This window comes from Pollachius pollachius, assembly GCF_949987615.1.
Source record: "Pollachius pollachius genome assembly, chromosome: 14".
NCBI classification, from domain to species: Eukaryota; Metazoa; Chordata; class Actinopteri; order Gadiformes; family Gadidae; genus Pollachius; species Pollachius pollachius.
In genome coordinates, this window is record NC_136947.1 from 3766022 (window position 1) to 3788653 (window position 22632).

At 44.0% G+C, this 22632-nt stretch overlaps 1 protein-coding gene across 1 annotated transcript; it reads left to right on the forward strand.

The window, feature by feature from the left end:
* Positions 1-4420: 4420 nt before the first annotated feature.
* LOC307086362 (alpha-amylase) lies at positions 4421-10624 on the forward strand (the record flags this gene model as incomplete). The annotated part of the gene is made up of 9 exons (XM_079751551.1): positions 4421-4608; positions 6257-6403; positions 7202-7399; positions 7999-8229; positions 8703-8836; positions 9082-9304; positions 9591-9712; positions 10020-10145; positions 10435-10624. Exons 1-9 carry the CDS (start codon positions 4441-4443, stop codon positions 10622-10624), a joined length of 1539 nt encoding a protein of 512 aa, XP_079607677.1. The 5' UTR covers positions 4421-4440.
* Positions 10625-22632: the final 12008 nt, after the last annotated feature.

The following is a 22632-nucleotide window of genomic DNA, read 5'->3' on the forward strand; positions in this document are numbered from 1 at the left end:
CGCCATGTGCTCTATGCTGTCGCAGTAGGCGAACGCATGCAGCAGCTGTTTGCCGCAAGAGTGTGGAAGTCAAATCAGTCCTTGAACGCAAATCTTTATTTCATTGTCTTTCTATGTATCAGCTATAACCTGATATATACTTATATGTACGTGGAAAATGTTGTTGTTAATATTGTCAATAATATTTGAAATTCCAATATCAGCAACCTTTTGTGAATTTACCTAAATAAACATCCAAACTATTGTGTCCCTTTAGTGCAACATTTAGTTAGCTACAATTTAGATTAGTGCTCACACCGAGCTCTGACATCAAGTGCATCAAAGAACCTTGCTCAGTGGTTATACGATGCATATCACTTGTGTTATTAATAATAAAAGCTGTAATGCAAGGCAGATCAATATAGAGCTCCTGTCTTTAGAGCGTTTGTGTTCTCATGATAGGTTAATACGTGAAAGAAAAGATAGTGGTCATTTAAATACCCACACAGTGAATAGCTAAATTCAGCCTTCATCTTTTGAAATGTGAAGTAGTAGTGGCAATACGATGATGAAAATTATGTTAATTGGAAGCAAGAGTTCACCTCCGTGTTAGTTCAAGTTCATTCAATATGAAAAAAGATGTTGTTATATTATAATGAAATGACGACTGGCATACTAAACAGACTACTACTTAACCCATTGTGTTTAAAAGTTGGGAATCAAACAGACTGAGCAGGGGCAATTTTTATTTTAATTTGGTAACATCTGCATTACAATACATTTGTAATTCACTATTGTACAGAATGTCAACTCAAAGGGCAGATGGTTTGCACTGAACAGCTCAGACAAAGGCTCAGACGGTCTGAGACCGGTCTGAAGGGAAGTCTGTGGAGATAAAAATAAAGTCCATTCTGCATGAAATAAGGCAGATGTTGAGCAGGGCGTAGGTGGCACAAGATGGCGCGACGACACCGCACTACCCTGGATTAGCCCTGTGAGTAATATGTTGGCTGGAATAAACGAAAATCATAGTATGCTGAACAAGGTAAAGGATGCTAATTACTTGTCGTCTTTTCCATTAATCCTTTTTCTTTTTGATTTTAAATTATTATTAGGTTTTATTTGAAAAACCATCTGTATTCTTTTGTATTAATGAATTGTTGATTATTCATTATCAGCCCCTGCTAATATTGATCATTCAAATACATATACTTTCCTAAAGAAATTACAGAATCATTACTATATAGTTAAGGTTTATGTTTGTCAAATTTGTACTATTTGTACTGTTTTTATTTCCGTATTATCCCCTCACATATAAAAGAACAAAACTCTGTTGTCCCTTGTCAAAGTTTCATTCCATGCACTTTTATAGCTGCCAATCATCCTTGTAAATGACACCATTTCTGCCAGCACTTCACGGTGGCGCTCCCCCCAGGCTGGCATGTGTGTGTGCGTGTGTGTGTGTGCAAGTGTGTGTGCGTGTGTATGTGTGTCGGTTTGTGTGTGGGTATGTGTGTTAGTGTGTGTGCGTGCGTGTGTGTCGTGTGTGTGTGTGTGTGTCGTGTGTGTGTGTGTGTGTGTGTGTGTGTGTGTGTGTGTGCGCGGGTATGTGTGTGTGTGTGTGTTTCTATCCAGCCATAAAGTTATCTGGCTCCTGGACATTTACATGAAGGCAACTCAGAGAGGGTTCACTGAGGGAGGTGATCCGGAACCGTTCCCTGTGTGTGTCAGGTCCGATGAGCGCATGCGACTGAAGTTCTCTGCAGGGGTGAGGCTGCTGGCTTTGAGGAGTGTGTGTGTGTGTGTGTGTGTGTGTGTGTGTGTGTGTGTGTGTGTGTGCGTGTGTGTGCGTTTGTGTGTGAGTTTGTCTTTTGGTCTGTGTGTGTTTGTTTGTGTGTGTATGTGTGTGTGTGTGTGTGTGGTTGTGCCTGTGCTTGTGCCTGTGTGTGTGTGTGTGTGTGTGTGTGTTTGGTAGTGCCTGTGCTTGTGCCTGTGTGTGTGTGTGTGTGTGTGTGTGTGTGTGTGTGTGTGTTTGGTAGTGCCTGCCTGTGTGTATGTGTGTGTGTGTGTGTGTGTGTGTGTGTGTATGTGCGCGTGTGCGTGTGTGTGCGTTTGTGTGTGAGTTTGTCTTTCGGTCTGTGTGTGTTTGTTTGTGTGTGTATGTGTGTGAGTGTGTGTGTGGTTGTGCCTGTGCTTGTGCCTGTGTGTGTGTGTGTGTGTGTGTGTGTGTGTGGTAGTGCCTGCCTGTGTGTATGTGTGTGTGGTTGTGTGTGTGACTGTGTGTGTGTGTGTGTGTGTGTGTGTATGCATTTGTCTTTGTGTGTGTGTGTGTGTGTGTGTGTGTTTGTGTGTGTGGTAGTGCCTGCCTGTGTGTATGTGTGTGGTTGTGTGTGTGACTGTGTGTGTGTGTGTGGTTGTGTGTGTGACTGTGTGTGTGTGTGTGTGTGTGTGTGTGCTGGCTGCACCACAGAGCGGCACTGGAGTACATCCCTGGGCCTATATCTGGAAATCATTGAAAACAGGTCAGCACACTTACAAGCCCTGATGACATTTAGTGGGCTACCTGCAGGCAAGACTCCAGTGTGCTAGAAGTCTCTGCCACGATACGTTTGAAATGACACCCAGCTTTAATAATTAGGCAGCGATCTCTAAACAAGTTTCTATATGAATCATGTGTTTTTGTTATTTCAACATGAAAATCTTGATATATTTATAAACCTACAGCAACAAGACATCACCGCCGCATAAATGTGGCTGGCAATATCATGTTGGATCCGTTGGGGGAGCTAGTGTCGTGTCAAAGTGTGCTGCACCACCCCTGTCCTAACTCACAGTTTCCTGGAGAGCAATCCACGTGCTCTCTAGAACTGTAATCAGTTTAATACGGACCACAGAGTCATTAATAATCTACCATGAATAAAATGTTTTTTTTCTTTGTGGCCATTTTGGGGGTACTCCAGAGGCATACAAATAAAAATTGAGAATAAACATTTTTACGAGTTTGTCTTGTGTGAATATTAAATACGCTATGCTCTCGTGTGACTATGAGGAGAAATGTGGTATCTTTCTCCCCCTGTGTTTCGGCTTGCCTCCAGCGTAACCTTATGCCGCTCGCCCAGCACGGTTACACTTTAGTTTCTCAATGTACCCCTTGGAGTAAAAAGCCATTTTCCTGGGAAAATTAATGTTTGTGCAATGAATGTGCACCTGTTTCAGGTCAGAGAGGGGAGCTCCTGTGTGAAAACCTATGTGTGTACGTTGCTTCTTGCATGGTCGAACTTTGACACTGAGAAAAGCACCTTATCTGTGTCGGGCATGGGTTGTAGTATACACTCACAATGGGGAGGTTATTCAAGGATTTTCTCATAATAATGATTCCTATATTGAATATATTATAGTTATGCTGTCTTTTTTTTTCAAATGCTAGGAAAAATGAAAAATAAATCCGTAAATACCCGCCTACCTGTGAAAACATTGAGCGTGACCGGCGTCTTCAACAGGCTAGGCAGACCTATTGCTAAAACTGGTCAACCAGCTCAACTAAAATCAGGCATTCAGCATTTAATATGTGACACAATGATATATGACGGGGAAAAATACACTTAAACTATTTCTGACGTGGACATTTCCAAAACAGAAGCCATAATCAATAAACAAACAGAAAAATCCATGCCAAGGTCAGCTCCACATAACATAACCCCTTTGAGTGTTTCATAAAGCGTTATCTCATCAGTAGGGGGGCCGCTTTCCCATTTTGCAATACATTAAGGTCAGGTCACACACGTAATCCCTGAAAACCTACTGGATATTTATAGACACACACAAACATGCATGCACACGTTCATGCCTGCATAAACATGCCTGCAGGCATGCACGCGCACACACACACACACACACACACACACACACACACACACACACACACACACACACACACACACATAATACCTCAAAAGGGCTACCGTGAGAAAGTGATATCATTTTTCAACATCACATATTTAAAGTGCAAAAAAGAATTGTGCATTGGGTTAAAAGAATATGAAAAAAATAGATATTGTGGTTTTGCATTCATTCAAAGGAGTGAAAACAAAAAAAAACAAGGCAAAACTAAAAGAAAGCACAAACACGCAGGCCTACAAAGTATAAATATGCAGTCTAGTATCTCTCAAAAATATGAGTTCAATCATCTTTTGAAGGATCTGTAAAAACACAAACATTGGTCTTGTTTCTCAAAGGTTTTTGATATCTTCCGCCCTCATTTGCTCTTGAATCCAAAAAAAAGATAATAACCAGGGACCCTGTGAAAAACACGAGTGAGCACAGCTGCCCGGCAGGCAAAGTATTGATGCTCACCAGGCTCCTAATTGGTCGGATTAAAAAACCCTGCAAGTATATAATGCCCAGGCGAGCACTCTCGCTACATACCGGCGATTTTCGCGTCTTCAACTTCCATAGGACGTCATGAAGTTGTTTATCCTGTTAGCCCTCTTGGGGCTCGGCGCCGCTCAACACAACCCCCACACCAAGCACGGCAGGACGGCCATCGTCCACCTGTTCGAGTGGCGTTGGGCGGACATCGCTGCCGAGTGCGAGCGCTTCCTGGCCCCCAACGGCTATGCTGGAGTTCAGGTACGCTGTGACAGTTGTGTTCTATCGCACGGTTGTTTAGCCAGGTTGGAGAATACTGCAGGTCTTGTCTGAATAGCATTGGGGCATTGACGAAATCAATGTGTTTTGTCATTTGTAAGAAAAATGACGGATAGCGCCTCTTTCTATATTGTTATTTCATTTTGTCTACATTTGTATGGATTATTCATGGCTGTTTCTGTCGATGGCTTTCGTATTAGTTTTATACTTTTTAAATAACCAACATACTTTGGTTATTTATTATTTATTCTTTCTTATGTACACCTGCACCTGTTCACAAAAGAGACACTAACAGTGGCGGTTCTAGACAAATATATTTGACTAGGGGGGACAAGGAAGGACCATTGTTTAACCAGAGGGCCACAAAATAAATGGCAAAATATGATATTTAAAGATTATAAACTTTATTTAACTTTAAAATCATCAAACATTTAATTTGTACTAGAGTTTATAACTTCACCAGTCTGCATTTTTCGGTCAAACTGTCTTAAATTGATGGAGCTTATGCCCTAAATCATCAAAATCGTATAAAAATGTGTTTTATACAAGCTTCCAAAAGAGGTAGGGCCATTAGAAATAAAAAGTAAAAAATAAAGTACAGGGTAAAAATACTGTGTGTCAATGTGAAAAAAAACTCCAGGGTACGAAGTGCAAAACAATGTGCCATTTCCTATTTATTTGATCAGTTTCAGTGTGGAGAAACTGTGTTCCCAAGAGGCTGAGCTTACAGGAAGCGTTACAGCAATCTCGCACACATTGCACATAAAGAGCTCCAAGGAAACTTCCCTGTTCTACTGTTCTTTCCTCATTTCATGATAGCTGCTATTAGAAGAAACAAAACGTTGGGCCATGCATTACATTTCGTTGCATAACCATCCCTCCCTACTTAACACGGGCAGATAGCTTACTCAAATGTATTTGTTATCCCAATGCAACAGCCAAAATCGATGAAAATATGTGGTTAACATCACAACATTGTGTAGCCTAGACCTAGCAAGGATACTGACATGGGTGCGATGCTCTAATTTACCCGTGTAGAACATTGCGTCGCATTAGTTCGGTAAAATCAGTAAAATCATAATTGTTTTATTTGGTCAGCACAGGGGGACACGGGGGGGGGGGGGGCAGGGACATGTCTACAGGGGCACAGGCCCCCATAGGCCCCCCGTGTAAAACCGCCATTGACAGCAGGCCTGTCTGAATAGCATTGACGAAATCAATGTGTTTCGTCATTGGTAGGAATAATGACTAATGATTCTACATTGATATTTCATTTTCTGTCTACATTTTGTATGGCTTATTCATGACTTTTTTTCACTGGCTTTTGTATTAGTTGTATTTTTTTCAAATACATAACATACTTTATGATGTACCCCTGCATTTGCCATCGGTAGAAGCTATCTCTTTTGTTCTGAATCTGGACACAGAACAAAAACGTTTTATGTAACAAATAGCTCGAAGCGCATGCAGTATACACAAACGGCCTAAATTGTTGATAACCTGCATAAAGAAAGGTCCATGCCTTCTGGTTCAGTGTCTGAGGGTTAACGGCATGCGCTGAACTCTCGATGCACTGACTGTGGATTGGTGTTGGATGGTGGGTTTTCATGGCACGTGCACTGTGTTTCAGATCTCCCCTCCTAATGAACACATCACACTGACCAGCCCGTGGTATCCCTGGTGGCAGAGGTACCAGCCCACCGGCTACAACCTGTGTTCCCGCTCGGGTAACGAGAACGAGCTCAGAGACATGATCACCAGATGCAACAACGTCGGGGTAAGGCAGAACCACCACGACTAACGCTGCGTCACACTCAAGTGTTTTTTTGTGTCCTATCAGGGACCTCGTTGACCCCTGCTTTATGACCCTTCACACCCTTAGCAGTGAGCACCTGTTGTAAAGTGAATGAGACAAAACAAGCCTATTTCATGCTCGATAATATCCATTGAAACAAAAAAATATTTGACGGGTGGTTTTATGGATTAATATAAAAGGTTGTGATAAAGAAAAAGATAAAATAATACAACATCCATCGGTACAACCACATAAAAACAATATAAAAATCTCCCAGGTTGCCATTGCACACTGTTGGGCTTCAGCGCCATAATATAAATCTCAATTTTTAAGATCCCAGGCTTGTTATTAACGCCATAGTTTCAAGCGGTTAACCGTGTGATATATGTGGCTCCTCCAAGGAACAAGAAAGCCAAACCACCAAGTCAAACACAAAAGGAACACAAATGTAATGATTGCAAGAGTATGAAGAGTGCTGCTTGTGCTTCTAGAAGCATCTTTACTCAGTCAACATTAATAATAATTATAATGATAACAATACGATAACAACAATACAAAAGCTTATTGAGAGCAATAAGAATGTATCCACTGTATTTATATGGTGCTTATCTAAGTGCCAACGCTAAGTTAATTACATTAGTAATAAAACAGAAGGAGCTAAATACCCGCAATCGCAATCTAGCAATCAACAGCATTCAATCTAAGGAGCGATGACGGTGTAAAATCAATCACTAAGACTACCTTATCTTTCTCCCCCTCCCACCCCCTGTCACTGGGCAGGTTAACATCTACGTGGACGTGGTGATCAACCACATGTGTGGTGCCGGTGGTGGAGAGGGCACCCATTCTTCGTGTGGGGGCTGGTTCAGTGCCAGCAGGAAGGACTTCCCCAGCATCCCCTTCACCAACATGGACTTCAACGACCACAAGTGCCGGACGGGCAGCGGCAACATCGAGAACTATGGGGATGCCAATCAGGTATTCAGTGGATGAGTGTCCATGGGGAAGGATGCCCGATGAATGAGAGTCATTTGTGGGTCAGGTTAAAGTCAGGAAGGCTTGTTCCGAACAAACGGCTGCAGCCTCGGATGGTTCTATTTGTTAACATTCATCAGAGGAGCGTTCCCTCATATCAGAGTGAAAAAGGGAGCTCTTTATGTCGAGTTGGCTTGGGTTCAAATTCAAAATGATGTAATAATGGTATTAATGGGACAGACTCAGTTTGAATGCCGAGGTAGGGTGCTATCAACCACTGCTTAAGCTACAATAATCTATTTCAATATCATATATCCTGTAGTAGTCAGCCCTTACATGTATATCTCATAACGTTCTTATTATATCGCTGGTGCATAGTACAGCTGCATTCAATTCACAAAACATAGCCTTTCCTAATGTTCAGGCTATACAGGTATATGCAAGCACCAGGAAGCTAAACTAACAATCGCTGTCCAAATCCCCCGCTCTATCTAAAGCAGCTGGCCGGCCTTACAAGAAAACAAAATCAAACAATAAAGTTATAAAAAAGAATCAAACATAAATTCAGGCCCAGATATCTCTGTGTTCACGCCGTCTTGAAGGTGCGTGACTGTCGACTGGTGGGTCTGCTGGACCTGGCCTTGGAGAAGGACTACGTCCGGGGCAAGGTGGCCGACTTCATGAACAAGCTGGTGGACATGGGCGTGGCGGGCTTCAGAGTGGATGCCTGCAAGCACATGTGGCCCGGAGACCTGCAGAACACCCTGGGCCGCCTGCATAACCTCAACACCAAGTGGTTCTCCGGAGGCTCCCGGCCCTTCATCTACCAGGAGGTACGGCTCCAGGGATTGACTCGGCTTCTTGTTTTAAGAGTTTTTACCTTTTTATATCTGTACATTTGTCGATTTTTACCACTTTATCTTTTTCATGTTTAATGTAATTTATTGGAGTACAACAAACATGCAATGACCCCAACCATCCAAAACAAAAGAAAAATAAGCAGTTGTTGAAATGTAAATCTTAATTTGTTGGGAGAAGAAAGCAAAGGGCGGAGAAGCCGGTTCTGTTTTCTTTACGGTTCATTTAACACACGATATTCATGGGTAAATGACATGCGCATGAATACACATGCACCTGGTATCGATCCACAGGCACAGGTTGGGCAAGTGGAAGTAGTGGAAGATTGATTTCTAAAGCAAACCTGGTGAGGGGCTATAACAAAAAAATATCAGCGGAAACAGAAAATCATTCGGGAGACCTTTTTTCACCCGTCAACCGAGTGTATTGTGTTTTTTTATGCATTCAGGTTATTGATCTCGGTGGTGAGCCCATTACGTCCAGGGAGTACTTCCATCTTGGAAGAGTGACTGAGTTCAAATATGGTGCCAGGCTGGGAACAATCTTCCGCAAATGGAACGGGGAGAAGCTGTCTTACACTAAGTATGCTTCTTGTGAAAATGCTGTGCCAGTAGGACATCCGTTATTTCCCTTCGCTGTGTTATGAAACCTTCTTTCCACTTCCACTTTGAAAATTACTAAAAAACACACACCCCTTGCTCTTAACAAACAAGCAATTTCTGATTTATTTTTTGGGTACAAGTGCTATTAAACTTCTGCAAGTCAGTACATCTTGCATTGGAAAAAGCAAACAGCTACTTTATCAGCTGCCGTAAAACGTGAAACAGATCCTGGGGAGAGGGATGGGGTTTCATGCCCGATGGCAACGCCCTGGTCTTCATCGACAACCACGACAACCAGAGGGGCCATGGTGCCGGTGGTGCCGCCATCGCCACCTTCTGGGACCCCAGGATCCACAAGATGGCCGTGGCCTACATGCTCGCTCACCCCTACGGAGTTGCCAGGGTGATGTCCAGCTTCCGCTGGGACCGCAACTTTGTCAACGGAAAGGTATGTGTGCGTTCCGGCTCCGAAAGAAGATGCATCATACATTCATGCATTCCATGAGTTCATTCATTCGTTCACTCATTCATTCGCCATGAGGGTCAATCCATTTAGGAATCTATTGATCCCTCTTTTATTCTTATCATCCATTAGTTAAGGAATTCGTTCACATATTCATCCGTCATTTATTCACCATTCATTCATTATTCATTAACTATCCATCCCTCCAACCATTCCCATCCACCCATCTTTCCATCCATCCATCCATTCATTCCGTCATGCGACGCATCAGGACCAGAATGACTGGATCGGTCCTCCAAGCCACGGCAACGGAGCCACCAAGCCGGTTCCCATTAACCCTGACCAGACGTGTGGAGACGGCTGGGTGTGTGAGCACAGGTGGCGTCAGATCAAGTGAGTCCCCAAAGCGCAGACGACAGGGCACTTGCACCCCCCCCTCCGAGAACACAGAGTGCTGTCGCTATGGCTCTAGGTGGTACGGCTCCTACATTGAAACGGGTTCACCCTGGGACCCTTGGTGAAGTCTTGAACTCCTAATCAGCATAGAGACACATTTTGTTCAATATATTTGTTGAACTTTATGCTCTTAACATTATTGATTATAAAACAGTAGATCGGTTGTGTTTGATTCACGATGCTTATAGTTATGTTCAACAGTATGAGTTGCAGCATGAAGGTCTGATGGCTTCCCTCCTGCTAGGAACATGGCAACCTTCCGTAATGTGGTCAATGGACAGCCCCACGCCAACTGGTGGGACAACCAGAGCAACCAGGTCGCCTTCGGACGCGGTAACCGTGGTTTCATCGTCTTCAACAACGACGACTGGTAAGGGCGGCAGATAGTTTGGGGTTGGGCTTGAAACAAGATCATCATTTTCTTATTTAGCATCAACGAAGAGGTGTTAAAAGCCCTCAAATAAGCAAATAATTGGCAGGTTCTCACAATTTTTATCATCTTTTGGCCTCAAAAACAAAATAAAGCTCAACAAAAATGTAATATTTAAATAACGTGTTTAGTTTGACTGTTTCTGCAGACCAGAAGGGCTATTCACGATAACAACCATCACCCATAACCCGATAACCCGATAACCTGAATCCTCTAATTTATATCTCAGGAATCTGGATGTGACTCTTAACACCGGCATGCCCGGCGGCACATACTGTGATGTCGTCTCCGGTAACAAAGATGGCGGAAGGTGCAGCGGCAAACAGATCCAGGTGGGCGGCGATGGCCGTGCCCACTTCAAGATCAGCAACCAAGATGAGGATCCTTTCGTTGCTATCCACGCTGATTCCAAGCTGTAGACACTTTGTAATAAAATGTAATCTCGCCTTAAGCCGTTCCATGAGTCTTCTGTATTTCTTGTCTGTACTGCGCTCTTTAGGTCATGGCTCGATTGTAGAATAATCAGTAATGCATAGCAGGGTTGATACATCAGTAAACCGTATTTGTTAACGTTTTTTTGGGATCCTCTGGTCATTACTCAGGATGAGGTAAGCTCCACAGCAACTCCAGGCTCCTGAACCCCCTGTGGTGGGTGAACATGCCATTCCACAGCAAGGGTCCTCCTGGAAACCCAGGCCAAGGAGGTGTGAGGGATGGGCAGATGGATGTGTGGGTTGGATGCATGTGAGGGTGGGTAGGCACCCGCTCTCACATGCAGGCACGAAGAAGGAAAGATTTAAGGTTGCCTGCTGTCAGTCACTTAGACAATTCCCTGAAATGTTCTGTCTAAGATTCTGGCAGAACACGGGGGTGATTGCCAAACAGGTTTAATTGCCAAACTTGAACCAGGTTTACTGTGAAAGTACCTTGGCACATACAAGGTATTTGACGGCTGGGTAGGGATGCAAAAAGGTTAATGTTCTAATGAAATGAAAGGCAATGATCTAAGTCCACATATATTCACAAGAGTGGTGGGAATGAGAGGTAGGTAATGGGTGAGGGAGTCAAAGAACAGTTTTATGGAGAAAACTTTTCTGTATGCTCTAATCTTCCTTGAAGCATGACTATGACTAACGGCTTGTTATAAGTGTGGAACTCATCAATAGACTGCCTATACCTCTTCAACTGAACAGGGAAAGATTTAGTTTGCAGTTGCAAACACATTTTCAGTCCCAACAAATACATTAAGCCAATCATGATCCAGTAAGTAGAAATATGCCTAATATTTGTACAAGTTGACTCAAGAAGCAAGGGCGTGAGATTTAAAAGGATGATTGCAGGCATTGCAGAGCTCTTTATGCAGAATGCATATTCATGTATGTCTTTATAACACCAAAATTAGAGGTGAAAAGAACTTAATCAGTGAACAGCCTGAGGAAAAACACAAGCAAAATTTTGGGGAGGATTCTCAGAGTAATCCAATGAAACCGGTTGAAACATAAGGCCCCATCCATTTACTCTCTCCGGCAAAAATAACACTGACGGAAAGCTGAGAATATATTATTTTTGTCAAGATTACAACACGGTTGGATGTGTTTCATTCCCAGAAAAAAGTTCAGGAGTTAGAGTTTCCTCCTCTCTCCCTCTCACGAAGCAGTATCCCAGACAGCCATACACAGACAGCCACCGGGTCCAATCCAGGTCCCTGCAAGGTCTCTGCATGGGAAACTTTCTTCTTCCTCTCTGCATTGTGTATTGCCCTCATAACTTTAGCGATGACTCCTCAACATCACACTGCGGCCACTCCAGTTTCACCTCAGTGCAGCACTGGCACCTGTCACTAGGGCCAGGGTATAGGAGCCCAAGGGGCCACACTCCCCTTCCTGTTTGCCTTCCGCCCTTCTCTTCCTTATGTCCTCTCTCGCTCTCTCTCTCTCTCTCTCTCTCTCTCTGTCTCTCTCGCTCTCTCTTACCCACCACCTACTGGGTAGCCTTCAGCAGCAGCAGAACCTGGACGCAACGTGACATCATCACACGCGCCAGCCCCCAGAGGTGAGACAGCAAAGGTGACACCTGCCGGGTGCCGTTCTGCTCGGCTCCTGTTGTCATGGCGACGCGACACGTGCATCATGAAACCGACGCACGACACCTGAGAAAGGTTTCTGCACGCATCTTTGTGTGTGTGTGTGTGTGCGAGTGTGCGTGTTTTTGTGTGTGTGTGCATGTGTGTGTGTGTGTGTGTGTGTGTCTGTGCGCGTGTGCTTTTCTTTTTAAAAGACTGACAAAAGAGGGCAAGAGGAAATGGGTCGTAGCGGAACCGGTTGATGAATGCATCATTTTGGTTTATAAATAACGTAAACATGGAGTATTCCACTCCTCAAAGCGGCGAACGACACTCGAAAAGTCTGCAAATGTGCGGAACGTCCATTGCAACTCTGATTAGATGTCAGGTTAAAGGTTCTCCGTATGTGTGTTCCTCCACTACACATGCAGCGAAGGAACCGAGGATAGATCTAATACAAAAAAAAGAACACTTATTTTTTCACACTGTTTTTCTTAGCAGGAGTGGAAAGGCTAAATAAAAGCGTACACACACACACACACACACACACACACACACACACATACAGCGGGGGCAGGTGAGTGTGGCGCGGCGCTACTAGCCGCCTCGACATATTGCACCTGCTGAATTATTGAGCCTCCCTTTCCGTCTTTATGGTCAGGCGGCCGCGAGGTCTCTGTACCTTCAGATTAGCCGCAGCGATGTCAGTGCAACAGGCAAGGCATCCCGGGTCTTTGGTGCCTTCATCCTTCGCTGATGCTTTGTGACACCGCTGTCAACCGCTGCCGTCCTGTTTCATATTTCATGAAATGGCCACGCCAGAAACTCCCGACCGTGGCTGCCAGCTAGCCACCACCGACCACGAGGAAGGAGGAAGTCCGCTGAGGTAGGGGGGGGGGTGAAGTGGTCAGGTTTGGGTGACGTGTTGGTTGATTCCTGGGGGACGGACTCAATCGGGGAGTTTGGACTCTATAGTTGTTCGGGTTCTGTGTCAGAAGTGACAATTTGTGATTTGGGTCGTATGTCATGTGATCTTTTCTGTAACCTTCTAACATAACATAAAAGGTCGACCCCATATTGGCTTGAATAATTTTTTTTCCCCCCAAAATAAAAGACAAGATCCTGTATGTTCTTACATAATTCCAACCAGAAAAAAAAAGTACAAAAAAAAAAAGTAAAGGCTGCTTTAAAAGGAAAAGGTTATATTTATTGACAGGCGATGGACAGCAATGGTTATGATGAAAAATCCTCAGGTGCTTCTGCTTGCAGTAGCAGATATAGACTAGGACGAGGTCGGTCAGCACAACAGAGAACATATTTGATTTGAAAGTTCATTTCAAGCCTATGTCTCTATGAAATGGAGAGAGGTCACGTTTAATAAAGGGTCGCCGCCTTTTGCCCAGCATCAACACCCGACATAGCGGGGCAGAGCAGTCACCGCAAACAAGATGCAGGTGTGTCACTTGAAACCACTACAAATAAAATAAAACATCAACGTGCAAGAAAACGCACCAATAATGTAGTTATGCGATCAAAGATGCAACAAGGTTAGGGGTTCATCAGAAGAGGCGCAATGTCAAATTCCTGACGATAACGTGAACAGCGTAGCCACCACGTCAAGTCACAATGGGACGCGCCCTTCGATGAGCCCGAGACGTTCACGTCATGTTCATGCCTCAGTCACATGGGGGCAGTGTTGAAACAATAAACCCTATTGAACGCTCAACAAAGACCTGTTGAAGGGCTTGGAGATCATTTCTTGGGGTGTTCTTTGTGAAATTAAATGTAGAAGAATAACATTACCAAGCTTTTATGACTGAGGAATTTGAATGTAACGTGTGAATAAATAAAAGTTATCAATGGTTCAAAGCCAGCTGGATGAAACCAGGTGCTTTGAAGTTGACAATACAAGGTTAAGGCTGGGGCTGTGTTCTTTAGTTGGACTATACAGTAGGGCTGCTGCAGTCTTGATGGGCATCTATGCTATGTTGATGGTATCCTAAGGGACACGTCTCTGTGCTGCGATGCAGCCGGTGGAGTGATCTCTTCATGATCCACTGTATTGCATTAAAGTTGACCTGCTCTGAGTTCTATACCTGTTTCTGTTTCTGCCTGTTTTGGTATGGTTTGTATATATACATATATATACATATATATATATATATATATATATATATATATATATATATATATATATATATATATATATATATATATATATATATATATATATATCTATCCACACACTAGTCTGTAGATATATAGGAACAAAAACCATTTTTTGCGGCCATTCCAGTTTCACCTCAGTGCAGCACTGGCACCTGTCACTAGGGCCAGGGTATAGGAGCCCAAGGGCCACACTCCCCTTCCTGTTTGCCTTCCGCCCTTCTCTTCCTTATTTCCTCTCTCTCTCTCCACACACTAGTTCCTACATTTCTATATTTCAATGCAATAGTTTCTATTTTTCTATAAATCTATTATAGATACATATATACACACACTAGTTTCTACCTTTCTATAAACACTAGTATATATTTTTCTAATTACAATTTTATTTTATATCTATTTTTATCTATATTAAATATACACACTAGTTTCTACCTTTTTAAAGCTTTATATCCATACAGTCTGTCTCAGTATATAGAAAATGTTCTTATCAGTCTTTTTACAACATAGTTGGTGGTATTTTGTCTTTGTTGGAAAAGCCCTAATGTCCAATGGGCTTCTCTTGGACAAGAGAGAATCTTGATCTCAATGACCTAAATCGGGGTTAAATACATTGTTTAAAAACGTCTGGCGCAGCCTCTAGCCTTCTCGTATTGCTTTGGTGTTGATGTGTAGAAAACTCGGTGGACTGTGGAGGCATCATGTCTTTTTTACGAAGCCACCCAGAGGACCACTAGATTGATTCCCGGGTCGTGACAGCATGTCACCTTCTTTCTGTGGTCACTGGCAGGCCCCATCAAGCTGGCATTTTCCTCACCCAATAGGTGTCACTCGGGTTCTCAGTCTCACTGCTCTTATTGTTGCTCTTGCTCCATCTTCATCGCAAAGGGGGCTCCATATTGTAAGTTTGGGCATGTGAACACTGTCTGAAAAATATGTATATGGTGCTAGTTTAACACTAAGTATTGAAAAAATCACATTAACATATTCTATGTGTTAAGTGGATACTACTTATAGAATTTAGCATTTGCATTAAGCAAAGCAGGGGAATTATGTGAAGGCCAACACCTTCTCCGCTATGAAAGAAAATCCAAAACACGGTACAAATGTATTCACACAAACTTGTATGGAAGGGACAGAAACTGGCGAGAGGCTTTCATGGTCAATGCATAATAGAAACCGTTCGAACAAAATTGTCTCGTCTAGGAGAATCACAACATATGTTCAGACATGTCTTATACATTTAACCCATCTCTTCTTTTCCAGTGTCATGCCACGATGTGAAGGCTGTTTAGGAGCTTACATCGTAAAGAGATTCATATTAAGGCATACCAGAAAGTGGATGCTAAAGGATACAAAGAAGCCGTTACGAAAGCATGCTAAAAATTATACTATCACAAGTTGTTGCCAGAGCTTAAAGGATTCAACCTTAACATGTTTCCCTTCCCCTAAATAAATAAACAAATGAGCAAAAAAACAATTTTCCCGAATGCAAATCAAAAAGCACTTGCAGACGTCAGTGCCCGCCTAGGTCTTGTGATGTTCGAAAATAAATTAACATTTGTACATCGCTTCGTCTCATAGTTAGTCTATTTTCCCCTACACCTCATCTGTACTTTGAGATAGTTAATTCCCGCCCCCTGCCAAGAAGTATTACAGCAACACACTGAGCAAGGTTGAGCTTGGCCTTTCCTTATACCTTACTGGGCTTTCTATTCTTTAATGATACCATTGGCTTTTTTTAGTCATCCTTTACCACTGACATCCCAATGGGGGGCCAATACACATTACAGAGTGTGTGTGTGTGTGTGTGTGTGTGTGTGCTTTCGCATGTGCAAGCTAAGGTGTTTGTGCATTTGTGTGTGTGCACACGCACATGTGTGTGTGTGTATGTATGTGTGTGTGCGATTGCACGTGCACGCCTCAGGCATAAGCCACGAAGGCTAGAAGCACACTAGTTAAACCCCTGGTTCTGACGGTAATAGGTTCACCGAAACACCTCTGTGTGAGCTGCGAACAACGCACGCGCCCGGCTCACAAGGAAATAATTGAGACAAACTCATTCAGTCGCGGCTCATTTAATATAATGAGCAAAGTGAGCTGTTCAATTTGCATACTGATAAGATGCCTCCGTCAGATTGCGCTTGGGTCCCATCACAGACACTCACTCTGGATATTACATTCAATCAGGCCCCTGATTTACTTTACCATCACACGTAGGCAAGTGCAAACCAACGCTTTCAATTAACCCTTCGGCTGGTTCTGATCACCTCCTGGAAGCGCCGGGCCCCCGGGGCCCGAAGACAACTTCAGAGAGGCTTGGACGATTGTAGTCTGAGCTATACAAGAAAAATGGCCCTCAGTTTGACACGGATTGATTGGAAAAAAAAAAAAATGTCTTCAGCGATCGCACTGGAAAAAAGTATATTGCGCATCATTTATGTTTCATGTGTGCTGCTGCCTAATGCGGGCTTTCAGATCTCTCCGTGGCGGGCCCTTCTTGCTGGAACCCTGGCACTTTAGTGTTGACCCTAGTTATTGCTGTGGACAGCCCTGAACTGCCCCCTCACACACACACACCTCTCTCCTGCACATACACCCAGCTCCTTCTCACTTCCAAACACACACACCTCTCTCGCTCTCACACACATGCACTGGTACACACATGTCTCCTTCACAAACACACACCCAGCTCCCTCTCACACACACACACACACACACACACACACACACACGCACACACACACACACACAGTGCCGGTTCTGCTCCTGATTGTGTCCACCGCAGTACGTTGTTCTGCTTTCAGATTCTGGCCGGCGCTCAGAAGCACGCGTCAGAAGGTGATATGCGAGTCGCGGCTTTTGATTTCAGAGCGGCGCCCTCCGTCCGTCCAGAGGCTGCAGCGAGCGCCGCACCCCGGGTCAAGGCCGGCGTCGGGCCCGCCCAAGAGAGAGGGGCTGCCCGCGCCCGGACACCAGGCCCTATTTTTTTCAGAGAGGGAACAGATGGTGGCGCCATGAATAGTGCAGGAGCTCCCCGACGCCCACACCACCACACACGGCTTCGCGTGCGGCCCGTCACCCCAGCTCACGCTTACCTATAATTGATGCGCTGGAAACGGCTCCTTCCCCACTGCGGAACTGTCGCATGGCTGACTCATGAAGGTCATTATGTGGCCGCGCTGACACACTGCTGGCCGTGTACGGTGCAGCGGTGTTGGCGTGTAGCGGGGCGGCCGACACACTTGGACACAACTCTCTGCTGCTAACGGATGTGTCTGGTTGGATGTGTGCGTGGGGGTGGATGTGTGTGCGTGAGTGTGAGGAGGAGGGTATTTGTGTGTGTGTGTGTGTGTGTGTGTGTGTGTGTGTGTGTGTGTGTGTGTGTGTGTGTGTGTGTGTGTGTGTGTGTGTGTGTGTGTGTGTGTGTGTGCAGGGAAGTGGGGGTATGTGTGTGAGTGAGTGGAGTGGATATGTGTGTGTGTGGGTGAGTGAGTGGATGTTTGTCTGAGTGTGCGGAGGGTGGTATGCGTGTGTGGGATGATTGTGTGTGTGTGTGTGTGTGTGTGTGTGATAATCCTGATAGCAAGCTGGCAAACTCTCGATGGAGAAACTTCCAGAGTGCAGTCTGTTCAGTTGCAGGAATCACAATATATACAATCCTACTATATTTGAACGTAGAATATATTCCTCCACACCGACCAAGTACGAATAAAATCCAGGGAAAAGTGTGTTTATTTTGTAAACATACATATAGGGTGTCACACTTTCCCTGGCTATAGCATGGCATATTATTTGCACCTCCTGTGAGTGTTTCAAATACCCTCTTCCCACCTAATTCCCTGTGAGTGTCGCAGCATTTGCAGGAGGGTGCCCACAGAAACAGTTTAATTATACATGGGCCCCCCTGGCAACACATTACATTAAACTTGTATGACTCACGCCCTCTTGGTTTAGACAGAGTAGGCAAAGTCACCGTCCTGTTGGGTGAGCAGTGCTGGTCGTCCTGTATATTCTCTTTGTTTTTCCACCCTATATTGAAATCCTTAACGTTCGGTAAGTTTGAATGTTCCTGAGTCGATTTGAAGCATCCTTTTAATTATGAAACAATAATTACTGTGTTGTTAACACACACATAATGTAATTAAACAATTTCTAAAACAATCAGCAGACAACATAACTCCAGTTCCAATTATTTTCTGCCAGGAAAAACGATAGCGGCCAATAATCATGGATTAATTAGACAAAGCTTGCCAGCAAAAATAAATTGAGTTACAACAGCACAGTATACACTCAGATACTGTGTGGGGTCCTTTCAAATTTTGAAACTCTTTATACAATAAATTATAACCTCAAATTTGGTGGCATTTGGTGGAAAATTCCACAAAATTCTTCAAATAAGAATTCTTCAAAAAAGGCTCCAAACTGGAGCCTCGCTTTACGGGAACATGTCTGTCTGTATGGATTTGACTCATAGATGTATTTTTGTTGGTGTGTTTTACCTGAATAATTTTAGCTGGTTGATTTTTTATTTTAAATAGTACACAGAGTGAAATCTCAAGTCTGGAAATGCAATTACCATTCTAACCGCAGTTATTGTTTATAAAATAGAGCTACTGTAATATTATAACTGTAAAAAGGAGAAGGGAAGGGGTATTACCGCAGTGTCCCTGCTTTACCATGTCTTGCCAGTTTGGGGTTCAGAGTAGTGTCCAGAATTCCACACTTGCCATTCCTTCCTTGAAATGGCAAATCAAAGATGATAGCTTTCTTCAGCACAGGGCCTGTGCTGTAGGTAGGGACAGAGTTCGGGTTCAGGTTCAAGTGCAGAGTCTTGATGTTATTGTTGACTCTGCCCCTTCCAGACAGAAGGCCTCTGGGTCACTGGAGATCTCATCCTTAACCACTATGTAGGCCTTTCTGTGCAGTCGGTACTTTGACCTGTCCTTCTGGAAGGCCATCCTATCCTCAGCCATGTCGGCGCCCTCTTCATTCAACTTCTCCTCCCTGTGAATGATCCCTATCTTCACCTTTAGCTCTCTCTTTTCCTTCCTCAACACGGCCATCTCTGATTCTTCCAGGTCAAAGTCCTCCTTCTCGTATAAGATCACTGACTTCTCAGATCCGAAGGCCTTTCTTTAGATCCGGTGTGCAGTCCTCTCCTTCCTGAAGGTGTCCATTTCTATATGGAGGGCCCATCTAGCCTCAGCCATGCCAGCCACCTCTTAACCCTCTCAGCAGCCCGGCTGAACCTAAGCTCCTGGGCAGCTTATTTGAGGGAATGATCTCCTTGTCCATAGAAGTCACATTATGGTTCTCCTTCTCCTTTTGTTCTTCAAGTTATTGCTCCTCCGGTTACTCTCTCTTCAGGAGGAGGTGTTCCCGATTGTGGCAAAAATGTCATCCTGTCGGAGTCACTCTGTGGATCTCAGGAACATGCTGTGCTTCTCTCTTCTCAGCGTCTCACAGAGTAGCTGGAAGCCTTTTGGACAACCAAGACACAGATTGCATTTAGTTGAATAACAAAATACTGTAACATTATCAGAAAGTTCCAACCAGGCAGATTCTTCATCTCTCTACCTCTTTCTCCCTGTCAACGTTTTCCCCTGGTAAAGACATTTTCGTAGAACTTCCAGCCTCTAATGTCGCTTCATTAATTCCTTGAAGGAATTCTGTTTCATCTTGAACGACAATTACCTCAATGGATAGTTTTGTTTTTTAATGACCATTTGTAACTGTTTTGTGTTAAACAGGGCTGGTTTTGCCTGAAAAAAAGAAAAGAAGTGACAACTAAGTGCAGATTACAGAATATTTATTTATTTGTTATTATAACAAGAGGTGAGCATTGTTATATTCCCACCCGACAGAGCTCTCACTCCAGTGATCTAAATTGCACAAGCTTGAGCGGACTGCAGTTCACTTACCGATCAAAGGGGCCAGTAATGAGAAGGAATTTCTGATTCTTACTCAAAGCATGTGTAACAGACGATGTCCATGAGAATCAGGGAACTTGTCGTTAATCCTTCATGCACAGCAAGAGGGAATGACAAGCCAGTTTCTTCAGCCTAAAGGGGCATGCTGCCAGTCAATTGAACGCCTAATGGCACCATAACGGTATTCCCGGTCTTCCCCTGGCTCTCTGGCTTGGCAAAGTACTGTCACATTCCCGCTGTACTGCCATTGAATACGTAAGTAGACTTCATCAACAGTACTTGGAGAAATATGGCAGCCTACCTACACAGATGGCCGGTTCCCTGACTGCATTATCTCTCCCAGTCCTAAGGCGTGTCCCCGCATTTCCCACAAGTACACTGTGCCACTCTTGACCATCCAGCCAATTGCAGGGCAACATGCCCATCCTGGTGCATCATTAGGACGGCAAACACCAGGCCTGCCTGCATTTCCAAGAATTCAGATGCGAGCAACCTCAAGTCTACAGTGATGAGCTTTTGTAGAAGCCATTGTAAAATATTTGTCTTTATAAAACATATGGCCATAATTTCAAAAGTCCATCCATGCCCGGGAATTTATTTAATGATGTGCAAAATGTCACCGACTGAAAAGTTAAAATCAGAGTATAGAAAATCCTAGAAATGAGGGGAATATTGCCAACTCACATAGTGACGAAAGCAGGATCTTGATTTAAAGCGGTGCAATTTCACAAATTATTTTTTTTATTTAGTATTAATGTTCAATAGCCTGAGAGATCCAATCGTAGAAAAACTTAAAAGAGAAGTACGTATTCTAAGCATCACAAGTAATCTCAAATGAGAAACCCTGACATTGGCCTTAAACACTTAACTGTGAGTAGGCTACAAACCCTTGTTGCAGCCATCATCTCTTAAGCCCCGTCCACATGGAGCCGAAACAGGTGAAAACGATCCGGTTTCGTTTTATGCGATTCAGGAATATCTCCGTAAAGACGGAGCTCGATGCGAAACCGCATCGAGCTGTAGAAACGCTGTAGTAAATATTCAAGGTGCTGGTTCTCCACAGATAATAGTGGAGCGCATCAAGCCTGCGCGCATACAGCCTGCGTGCTGTATACAAACATTCAGTCACGAGGAGATTCAACCTTTTAAATTGAGCAGAAATACTTTTTTTAATGTACAGTTAGCAATTAAATGTATCAAGGGGCTTTATTTAAAGCTGTAAAAATAATACAAATAAAATAATAAATAAAAAATTCAACGCAACTCTGACGTCCCCCAGCTGGTGGGGGGCTAATGACGTCATCGTTTGCGTTTCAGGCGTCCACACGAATCCTAACATGAAACCGCATTGGTCCGCATAGATTTGAAACCACCTCCGAGGGTGGTTTCAGAATTGTGCGGTTTCGGGCACCGGATTCACCGGCTCCGTCTGGACGGTCAGCCGAAACGCACAAGACTCACGCGGTTTCACCAAAAAATCGTCTCGGTGTGGACGGGGCCTTAGTGACATTCCGCCACTCGTTGCTGAAGCCCAACACCTGCTGCTGCTGCTCTCCCTTGCGTTCCTTGGCCTGTCGACGCTTGTGTCCTCTAGCCCTGATTGGGTGTAAAATCTACGTTGTCAGTCCAAGTAACTTAAAAAAAAAAAAGCACTGGTTGGCCCATAGTTCTAACCTGTATTTAAAAATGTTCTTTAATGTTAAAAGTTATTGATGGGGAGGCAGATGTTCAGCAATTCTAGTATTTGGGTGCCCGGTCCGAGAGGGTCCAGGTTGTTGTTTAATGTGTAGTGGATGGATTTTAAGTGTCTTTGTTTGTGTTTGTATTGTGGATGTTCTGAGTGAGGCTCTGTGTTACTGGAAATGTAATTGGGTACACCAGTGGGAGCGAATGTGTCAGGCTGTGGTAGGTTTCCAATGTATGTCAGGATCTGTAGTAAAGGTGTCGTAAGGGATTTTTTGTAGGCAGGGGAGGTATGTGGACTGATGTTCTGTTGTTGTTATGGTGTGAGTGCGGGTGAATAATTGATGATGGGGAAGTAAATGGTGGCGTTGGGGAATATGATGAATTTGGGTTGGCTGTCCTTATTGTTTAGTCCAATATAGATGATGATTGTGTGTATGTACCGATGCTTTCTGGAGGATGTGTTGTCCTCCATCATCGTGAAGTGCTTTGAGCAGCTAGTCAGAACCTGTCTCCTCTCCACCCTTCCTCACATCTGACACCCCCTTTCACTCGCATACCGCCCCAACAGTTCTACGCACAC